Source organism: Pyrus communis, chromosome 10 (genome assembly GCF_963583255.1).
Source record: "Pyrus communis chromosome 10, drPyrComm1.1, whole genome shotgun sequence".
In the NCBI taxonomy this organism is placed as follows: domain Eukaryota; kingdom Viridiplantae; phylum Streptophyta; class Magnoliopsida; order Rosales; family Rosaceae; genus Pyrus; species Pyrus communis.
In genome coordinates, this window is record NC_084812.1 from 3162745 (window position 1) to 3173145 (window position 10401).

Below are 10401 nucleotides of genomic sequence, written 5' to 3' on the forward strand. Positions count from 1 at the left end.
CCCCTTGGTGAAAATATCAGCAAACTGCTCACCAGAAGAAACAAAATGCACTTGCAAAAGGTGGTTAGCAACTTGTTCGCGCACAAAATGGATATCAACTTCTATATGTTTAGTGCGTTGATGCTGGACAGGATTCAAGGTTAAGGCAATAACAGAAAGATTATCACAATACAGAGTAGGTGGGTCAGATATAGAAACCTGCAGAAAACCCAACAACTGTTTAATCCAATCAATCTCAGCTGTTGTAGAAGACAATGCCCGATACTCAGCCTCTGTGGATGACCGAGAGACAGTTTGCTGCTTCTTGGAGGACCAGGAGATCGGATTCGAGCCTAGAAAAATAACCAATCCAATGGTGGAACGCCGATCATTAGGATCCCCTGCCCAATCTGCATCACTAAAAGCTTTAAGATCCAAATCACCCTTAACATATCGAATGCCAAAACTCAGTGTAGCTCGAAGGTGTCTAAGAACTCTCTTGACTGCCTGAAAATGAGAGTCCATCGGGGCATGCATAAACTGACTCACTTGATGCATTGCAAAAGCAATATCAGGTCTTGTGAATGTTAGATACTGAAGAGCCCCCACAAGACTCCTATACAGGGCAGGATTGTTATATGGGTGGCCATCATCTTTCAATAAACGAGTATAAGGTAAACAGGGAGTGGCACAAGGCTTGGAGGACAACATTTCTGACTTGGTGAGAAGGTCAGTGATATACTTTTCTTAAGACAAAAAAATCCCATTTGTTTGCTGCACAATCTGAATCCCCAGAAAGTAATGCAATGGTCCCAAGTCCTTAATATCAAACTCATGTGACAAGGCATGAATAACATCAGTAACACATTGACTGACACTGCCTGTGATGATTATATCATCAACATATAATAAAAGAATCACAACAGAATCACCAGCATGCTTGACAAAGAGTGAAGAATCAGAATAAGTGGACTGGAAACCCAAAGAAGGCAGAAACTTGGTAAATCTGTCATTCCAGGCCCTAGGGGCTTGTTTCAACCCATACAAGGACTTATGGAGCTTACAAACATAACCCTTATGTTTAGAATCATGAAAACCAGGAGGTTGGGACATATAGACCTCTTCCTGAAGAATGCCATGTAAAAAGGCATTTTTCACATCTAACTGCCTTAAACACCAGCCATATTGTGCAGCCAAAGCAAGGACAAGTCTCACAGTGGTTGGTTTTACCACAGGACTGAAAGTCTCCCCATAATCGATACCCTCTTCTTGATTAAACCCTTTTGCAACTAAACGGGCCTTATACCTCCCTATATAACCATCAGCAGTCTTCTTTATTTTGAACACCCACTTACAGCCCACTAAATTCTTGTGAGAAGGAAGAGGTACCAACGACCAAGTACCTTGATTATAGAGAGCTGATAGTTCTTCTTTCATGGCTGCACACCACACAGGGGAAGTCAAAGCAGATTTATAGGTAGCAGGTTCCACTTTAGTGAGATCAGCCCCTCCATTTTCATGGACCACAGACAAGAAAGCAATTTTCTTAGAAATACCACTCTTCGAACGAGTTTGCATTGGATGCAAATTAAAGGTTGGAACAGAGAGAACCACTTGGAGGTGGTCAGGCTGGAATTCAGAAACCACAGGAACAGAAGAGGATACGGGTTGATCTGCAGTGCTAGTAATTGGGGCAGCCTCAGGAAGATCACCAGGGAGAGTATGACTACCAGATGGTGCAGAGGGCATAGACAGACTAGATCCATTGGACAAACTGGGGGCAGTGATAGGATGACACCTAAGGGCTAAAGGACTATTTGGAGCAGACTGTGTGGACCTAGACTGCATCAAACTAGAAGAAGAAACAGAAGGCACAACCATTACATTATCATTGTTTGGTACCAAACCAGAAGGAGAAACATGAGAAGGAAGGACAGGGGAATTAATTGGTTTAACAGAAGACACTAGGGTGGAATAAGGAAATTCAGATTCATCAAAAAGAACATGTCTTGATATATAGAACCGTTTCGTAGTCACCTCAAAACAGATGTACCCTTTAAACTTAGAAGCATACCCCAAGAAGACACATTTTATAGTTCTAGGTTGAAGTTTAGTACTATTATAGGGTCTCAAGAGTGGGAAACAAGAGCAACAAAAACTCGAAGATGTTGAATTTCGGGAATGGCATGAAACAGTAGCTCAAATGGGGATTTATTATCCAAAGTAGAAGATGGCATCCTATTGATAAGATAGACAGAAATATGAACTGCATAGGACCAAAAAAGAGAGGGTAAAGAAGCTGTTTGTAACAAAGTAATGGAAGTCTCAACTATATGTCTATGTTTGCGCTCAGCGAGGCCGTTTTGCTCAGGGGTATGAGGACAGGACATATGATGAAGAATGCCTTTATCCAAAAGAAAAGCTTGAAAAGATTTCCCTATATACTCCCCACCCCCATCTGTTTGTAATGTTTTCACAGAGGCATCAAATTGAGTTAAAATGTAAAAATACAAAAGTTGAGTAAACATCACTTTTATTATGTAGTGGAAAAATCCAAGTATAACGAGTACACTCATCAATAAAGGTCACATAATACTTGAACCCTTCAATGGACAAACAAGGAGCGGGACCCCAAACATCACTATGAACTATCTCAAAAGGTGTTACAGACTTAAACTATGACACAGGAAAAGGAAGTTTTGTAAACTTTCCTTCCAAACAGTTAGAACACAACAGAGACAAAGAATCAGGACTACAAGACAGTCTGGACTTTCTTAAAATCTGAGATACTATAGGATTAGATGGATGACCTAGTCTGTTGTGCCAGAGTCTTGAATTCACTTGGTGTCTAAGATAAGCAGCAGCATAGGCATGTTGTGAAGAAGCCCCAAATTTGGAAGAAAGAATCGGATACACCCCATTACTGCACAGCCCTTTGTAGAGTATCCTCCCTGTGGTTTTGTCCTGAATCCAGAAACAAAAGGCATCAAAGATTATCCAACAATTATTGTCCAAGCAGATTTTATGAACTAATAGCAGATTCTGTGTTAATTTCGGAACATATAAAACAGAATTTAATTGCAAAGACTGTAATGGAGTGTGAAGAGTGGTAGAGCCAATATGAGATATGGCTAAACCTTCACCATTGGCAGCTTGGATAGTCTCAGTGGATGGATAAGGAGTTGCAAGAGACAGATTCTGCAATTCAGTGGTCATGTGATTCGTTGCTCCTGAGTCAGTGAGCCAAACTTGCTGAGATGGACCATATGATTGAGGAGAACTGGACTGAGTTCCAGAGGTGGTATGAGCATACATGGCAGTCATCGGATCATTAGAACCCTTCTGGAAACAAAACTCAGCACTGTGACTAGAGTTCCCACATATTTGACATCCTGAATTCACCCCAGAATTTCGAAATCGGCAAGTATCAGCAAAATGATTAGTTTTCCCACAGATTTGGCAGCCTTGAGAACCAGAAGTATTTCTAAAACGGCAAGTAGTGGTAAGATGATTAGGCTTGCCACAGATTTGGCATGTCATCAATGGAGAAGAACCAAACTGTTGTGGAGAAGTTCCCAAAATTCCAGGGCCAGAATTAGAAAACCTGTTATTGGTGCCAAACCTATTATTGGAATGAAACCGATCTCTGCCTTTATTCTTGTTATTGAACCCTCGAGAACCATTATACTGATAATTGGAATTATGATTTTGAGACAAAAAACCACCAGAATTCTTAGAAGGAAAACCTGGCTGTTGAGCAACTAAAGCAGTAAGCAACGGGGCAGCATGCATAGTTTTCAGCAAGGAGTTGGGAACGAAGATCTTTCAGTGAAATAACTGTATCACGACCCCTAATGACTGACCGAATGGTATTGAACTCAGAAGGTAAACCAGTCAATGTAAGAATGACAATATCATCATCATCAAAATGAACACCAGCAGCAGACAAATAATCGCGAGCTTCCTTGATCCTTTGCAGATATAGAGTGATGGAATCATTACCTTTCTTGATAGTTTGTAACTCAGATTTCATCTGGAAAATACTGGATCGAGTAACAGTAGAAAATTGTTCTTTCAGACGAGTCCACAAATCCAGAGAACTGATACTCCCAATTGCACAAGAAATTGCAGGAGGCGAAAGAGTGGCAGAAATAAGCTGCATCAACGCTTTGTCATGCATTTTCCAAATCCGGTATGCATCAGATTCAACTTGTGCAGTAGTACTACCCGAAACAACTTCAGAATCCCCAGAAATCACATCAGAAAATCGAGGAGGGCAAGGAGTAGACCCATCAACAAACCCCATAATGCCATAGCCTTCCAACAAAAGCTGCATTTGGAAATGTCAAGTCAAGTAATTGGTATCGTCCAGCTTCATGGTTACGGACGTAGAGACAGAGGAGAGAAGAGATGTAATAGGCGATTGCAAGATTTGCAACTGAGACACGGTCACCATTTTGGTAAATTTGCTTCACCGAAAATGACAGAGAACAAACGTCGAACACTTGGTGTGCAGAAAACCAAACGCAAATGAATGAACCCTAACTTGAGCAGAAAATACCCAAATCAAGAAGGAAGAAAGAGAAGAGAGAGAGACACATATATATAGATGCGAGCAGAAGCGGAAGCATATACAGAAATCAACCACAGACAGAAATCCCAGATCGATACACCCCAAAGCTTTATGCTTTTTCCGGCGATGATACCATGTAAACCAATCTAAATAGATATCAGAGAAGTAGAAGATTGACATAAAGAGAAATGGAGAGATAAAGAATACTTGGAGAGCAAGATATATTTCTGAATTGTGTTTACTATTTTTCATTAACCTTCACTGTTTCATTACAAAGGATATTTATACTATTTAAGACAGCTTCCTAACTAAGCTATCTTCTAACAACCTTATAACTGCAAGACTAATCTATTGACATTTGGCAACATCTTATCCATTCATATAATACTCCTAACACTTACACCATTTTAATGATTTGTTAACAAAGTTTCAAGTTATGAGAAAAAATGAGATAGAGTTTCACTGTAAAATCCCACATCGTCCAGGGGAATGATCCTTATATGTATATTCTCATCTCTACCTAGCATGAGGCCTTTTGGAAGCTCACTGGCTTCGGGTTCCATGGGAACTCCGAAGTTAAGCGAGTAGCGCGCGAGAGCATTCCCAAGATGGATGACCCATCGGGAAATTCTCGTCTGATTTCCCAGAAACAAAACCATGAGGGCATGGTCGGAGCCCAAAGCGGACAATATCATGCTACGATGATGGAGCGGACTCAGGAAGTGATCTCCCCCGGACCGGGATGTGACATTCACGTTACAAGAAAAAATGAGATAAAAATTGAGCTTGTATAATATTAAGTGACAAAATAAGCCTTATAGAATTGAAGACCTTTTTATAAGATGATATTTGTTTTTAACAAAAAAAAAATTGTTGATAAATCCCATTTTCTAATAACTAACTATTTAAATAACTAACGCACTTGTTCCACTGAATAAAATATCCCGCAACCAAAAAAGAAACAAAAATTCGTTTCATTTACTTTTTCTAATATTTTTTCTTGGTTAGCAGATTAACTGGTGACATTGAAAATCCAAAAAGAAACATTTATTGTTTTTTCTTTTGTCTATGTGCTGTTTTTCCGGTAAAAATGAGTGTGCTTTCTTTTCAGCCACCCGTCTCTCCCGTCAAAATTTTCCGGGAAAGTTTTCAAAATTTTCCGGGCATCCAAACGACCGCTAGCTGTCGGGACGTACAAACACAAATCACAGAGAGTCACTTCCCCATCAACCCAACTCTCTTCCCAATTCATCAAACTGCCGTCTTTTTCCCCCTTTTTTTTTTCTTTTTTTTTTTTTGTCCAATTGGTCGTTTCGAGCATCTCCATCGGTGTCAGCTTTCTCACAAATTCTCTCACTTTCCCACCCGACTTTTCCCTTTCTTTCCCGCAATCCAAACACCGTATCCGCCAAAACAATCCCCCCACCCGGGATTTCCCTATCCGCCTTCGAAATTCCGACTGTTTTTTCCAGTCCCGTCCCTTTCCGTAATTTCCCATTGCCGGCCACACGTTCACTGCGCGGATACCAATTTTTCTATTATTTTTGAGAATATTTTTTTTATTTTAATATTGGAGAATAATAATAAAAAAAATATTGAAGAATAATATAAAATTGGAATAAATAATAGAAAAGGAAAGTTTGCCGGGAACTTTCTGTGACCTGTCGGACTGGTTGCCCCCAAAAAAGGTTCTTATGGAAAATTATAATTTAGTTATTATTAATTTGTCCCCTGAAATTTAGGACTGGTTTCACTTTGGTCCTCAGACTTTTTTCGTCTTAAATATTTTTAAAATGTGGTAAATGAGGTCGATAGAGATTATGAAAAAAAAAAAAAAGAACAATAATGTTATAGTGATGGTAATTATAAAAGTTGCCACAATTTTTTGTAGTTATTCAATTTGGTTGTGTTTTGTTTCGAGCAAACTACGTGCTTAAATTCTATCTTCAATTTTCTATAGATAAAACATACAGACCAACTGATTGATTTGAGTTGGTTGGTTTGGTATGTTTCATTATACAAAAGTGGTAGTGTGCTAGTAAATAGTGAGCATTAGAGCAAGTAGATATTCATAAAGTGATCACGTACTATTCTGTCAACTTTTGTGATAAAAATCATTTTATTATCAGGTATACATAGAAGTTTAAGAACTGATTTAAGACAAAATAAAGTTAAAAGATCAAATTGAGTAAACATCAAAAGTTTGGGTGGAAATATGAATAAAAAAACATTATAGTTTATATTATTATTGTTTAAAAAAGCCAAACCCAAAGGTTGGCACTTTTTATTTCTCAAGCTGTCTATTTAATAATCGACCAAAAAGAAAAGCTGTCTATTAAATTTTAATTTAATAATTCCCACATTTTCCCTGCTTTTTAAATTTATTTATAATTCTTTATTTTATTGATTTTCTCTGTTGCAGAGTACTGAGTACTGAGAGAGAAAGTGTGTATTTTATATACAAACAGGAGAGAGAGAGAGAGAGCAGCAAAACCCCAAAAAAGCTTCTCATTTTCTTCATCTTCTTCTCCAAAACACCAATTTAATCTGAAAGAAAAGCTCGCAACTTTTAATTTCTCTGGTTTTAAATCCATTTAATGCTTTCTGGGTTGATATATTTTGATGTCTATATCTTTGGAGCATGATTACATAGGCTTATCTCCTTCAATGGAAACCTCTAACAAGTCTGCTGCTTTGAACCTCAAAGCCACTGAGCTGAGGCTGGGTTTGCCTGGCTCTCGGTCTCCGGAGAGAGACAGCGGCGGCGGCGGTGGTGGTGGGGTGGAGGAGAAGGCTGCTGGGTTTTCAGTCTGTGGGGTTAAGGTGTTAGTGTCTGGGGCCAAGAGGGGCTTCTCAGACGCCATTGATGGAGCTTCTGGAAAGTGGGTTTTCTCTGGGAGTGGTGGATCTGCGGTGGAGTTGGGCAAAGGTGGGAACTTGCTCTCTCCCAGAGGTGTGAATGCTGGGAAAGCTCTTGCTGCTGGGTGTGAACCCAGCAATCAACCAACCGGTTTAGCTGGCTCTGCTGTGAAAGATGGTGTCCAGCAATCTCCAAAGCCATTGCATGAGAAGAAACCCCAAGGGTCTGCTGGGTCTACTGCCCCTGCTGCAAAGTAATTTGTTTTCTTCCTCTGCCCTTTTCATCTTTCTTTTACCTTTAGAGAAATTTTCTGCAGAAAGATGAATATTTTGTTTGCTGAATTGTGGTATTATATTTCTGATGGGTTTTAATTTTTGTTCTTATCTTATTAATTAATAGTACTAGAGAAAATTGTGGGGATTTTCTTTGTCTGTTCAGGTTGAATTGAAGAGTTGGTTTTGCATGCACTTTATTTTGTACATTGGTTGTTACATTTCTCATGTTGCACAAAAGTTCCCTTTCCATGTTTGGAAGAAGGGCATAAGATTGTGTTAATTTCAATTGTTTCGTTGCACGTATGTTTTTAAATTTGCCTCAGAACAGTAAGAGTTCTTCGTCTGTGCAAGGCTGCCAGCCAAGGCTTTAATCTGTTAGCTTGGTTTCATTGTTTTGAATTTACTGCTTTCTGGACTTCTCGACCCAAAATTGCACCGTTGTGTACTTTATATAGTCGTAGATTGGATAGTGCGAAGTTATAGCAAATCTTATTTAAGATATTCCTTGTAAATTCTAACTTGTTTTATGTCGTGTGTTACAGGGCACAGGTTGTAGGGTGGCCACCAATTCGTTCTTTTAGGAAGAATTCAATGGCTTCCGTTCCTTCGAAAAATGATGATGATGCAGAAGGCAAGATGGGAGCAGGGTGTCTGTATGTTAAGGTCAGCATGGATGGTGCACCGTACCTGAGGAAAGTTGATCTCAAAACCTATGGCAGCTATCTGGATTTATCTCTAGCTCTGGAAAAGATGTTCAGCTGCTTCACAATTGGTAGTTTATCTTTATAACTCATCCTCTGTCAATGTTCACCTGCCGTAAATTTCCCCTTCCGGCAGTAGTATTATGTGATTCAAATCATCTTTAAGAAGCTAGGATCAGATATCGAGAACAATTGAAGAATGTTTACCTTAACAAGAAAGTTGTTTTGTTCCTTCTTTTGTTTGAATATCGGAACTGTAAATTTGTTACAAGAGTTGGGTCGAATGTTTGCATGTCTCTGGGTATAAGTAATTCAACTAGTTGATATTTCGATACATGTAGACAACTAAGACAAGAATAAATCCTGATCTAACTTGAAAGAAATTCCAATTTATTTATTTTATCTTTTAATTGAAAACTTGTTCAGGTCAATGTGGCTCACATGGAGCTTCAAGAGATGGATTGAGCGAGAGTCGATTGATGGATCTCCTACATGGTGCTGAATATGTCCTCACCTATGAAGACAAGGATGGTGATTGGATGCTAGTTGGTGATGTTCCCTGGGAGTAAGTGATTTTTTCACACAATTTGCAAATTACCTGTTCATATCCCAAGAAACATACAATAGTACCAAATAGGCAAATAGAATAGCTTTTCAAAGGAGGTTTCTCCATGCAAGAATGTTTACTTAATTGAGGATCGCATCTTAGTTTTGTGACTGTTTGTTCTTCTAGAATGTTCACCGACTCGTGTAAGAGGATGAGGATCATGAAGAGTTCAGAGGCTATTGGTCTAGGTATCTTCGGTGATCCATTTTTTTTCCATCTAATTCATTTCTTTTCATGTCTATCACTATGAAGATCGGTTTTAATCTTTCTAAGTTGTATTCTTGCACGGACAGAATACCGAAAAATTTCATGATGGCATGGTGATTTTGGCATTTGTTTGCGAAATGAAATCCTTAGCTACCATTATCCTCATGTTTTTCTATCTATTTCTTATAGCCCCAAGGGCCATGCAGAAGTGCAAAAATGGTAATTAGCGCCATCTCATCAACCATGAATGGATCAAATACTCTAAGCAAATGAGGTTAGAGGGAGCTGCTGTTATGATAGGCGTGAAGGGCACTGAACGGTTCGCAAAATCGGGCACTCTGTTTCTTATCAACTTGTGCTTCTAAAATATTGAATATTTAGTGTAACAAAATATGACATTCTAGTAGGAAATATGTTTCTGCAAACTGGTCTAGTTTAATTAGTTCTCTCTCTCTCTCTCTCTCTCTCTCTCTCTCTCTCTCTCTCTCTCCCCTGTATTTCTGATAGTTGGCTACTTGAAGTAATTGTATTGTGTATGAAAAATGGTTTGTTTGCCATGGCAACTCCATCAGGACCATGTCTCTACATAAAGCAGTGGAATTAACTGTGGTATTGGAATACTAGTTTGGTTTTGCTTTGTAGCCTGTATTGCAAGACTTGCCAAAAAAGGGTAAGTTTGAGTATGACCGATGATGTTATTAATTCACATATTATAATACGAGGGTATGATATGTTTATATTTCAGGGTTTAGGGTCACTGTGTTTGGACTTGGGATTGGTAGCACGGATGAATTGGTAACACCGCCGGTATTACAATCACTCTTCTCGCAAATAACAACCAAAAGATTGAACTGAGGAAGTGGTAACACCGCGTGTTGGTGTCCAAACACAGAGACCGTTGTAGAATTTAAACCTTATAAAATTTATAAAAGTTAATCATAAAGTATATATGTACTTCTATAAAACTTACAAACTAGCTAAATAAATAAATAAAGCTAATTAAGCCCAGGTGCTTGTGAGGTCAAAATAAAATTTTACAAGAAAAATGAGAAGGATTAATAAAAAAATTCCGCCAACAAGGTATCATATTTTAAGATATAAAAGAATTGAATTTTATCATCAATAACAGCAAAGTCTTATCTCATTAAGTGGATCGGTTATATGAATTCTAGAACGCTGTTGCGCTTGGTTTTACGTTA

The 10401-nt window shown here is 38.6% G+C and overlaps 1 protein-coding gene across 1 annotated transcript; it reads left to right on the forward strand.

Moving 5' to 3' along the window:
* The first annotated feature begins 6966 nt into the window (after positions 1–6966).
* LOC137746774 (auxin-responsive protein IAA21-like) lies at positions 6967–9843 on the forward strand. The gene is made up of 5 exons (XM_068486781.1): positions 6967–7665; positions 8230–8459; positions 8815–8953; positions 9122–9183; positions 9392–9843. Exons 1-5 carry the CDS (start codon positions 7175–7177, stop codon positions 9427–9429), a joined length of 960 nt encoding a protein of 319 aa, XP_068342882.1. The 5' UTR covers positions 6967–7174; the 3' UTR covers positions 9430–9843.
* The last annotated feature ends 558 nt before the right edge of the window (positions 9844–10401 follow it).

Coding starts and splice junctions, on each gene's coding strand:
- LOC137746774 (XM_068486781.1), top strand. CDS start 7,175: ATGTCTATATCTTTGGAGCATGATTACATAGGCTTATCTCCTTCAATG. Junction 7,666..8,229: donor TCTACTGCCCCTGCTGCAAA/GTAATTTGTTTT, acceptor CGTGTGTTACAG/GGCACAGGTTGTAGGGTGGC. Junction 8,954..9,121: donor GTTGGTGATGTTCCCTGGGA/GTAAGTGATTTT, acceptor TTGTTCTTCTAG/AATGTTCACCGACTCGTGTA.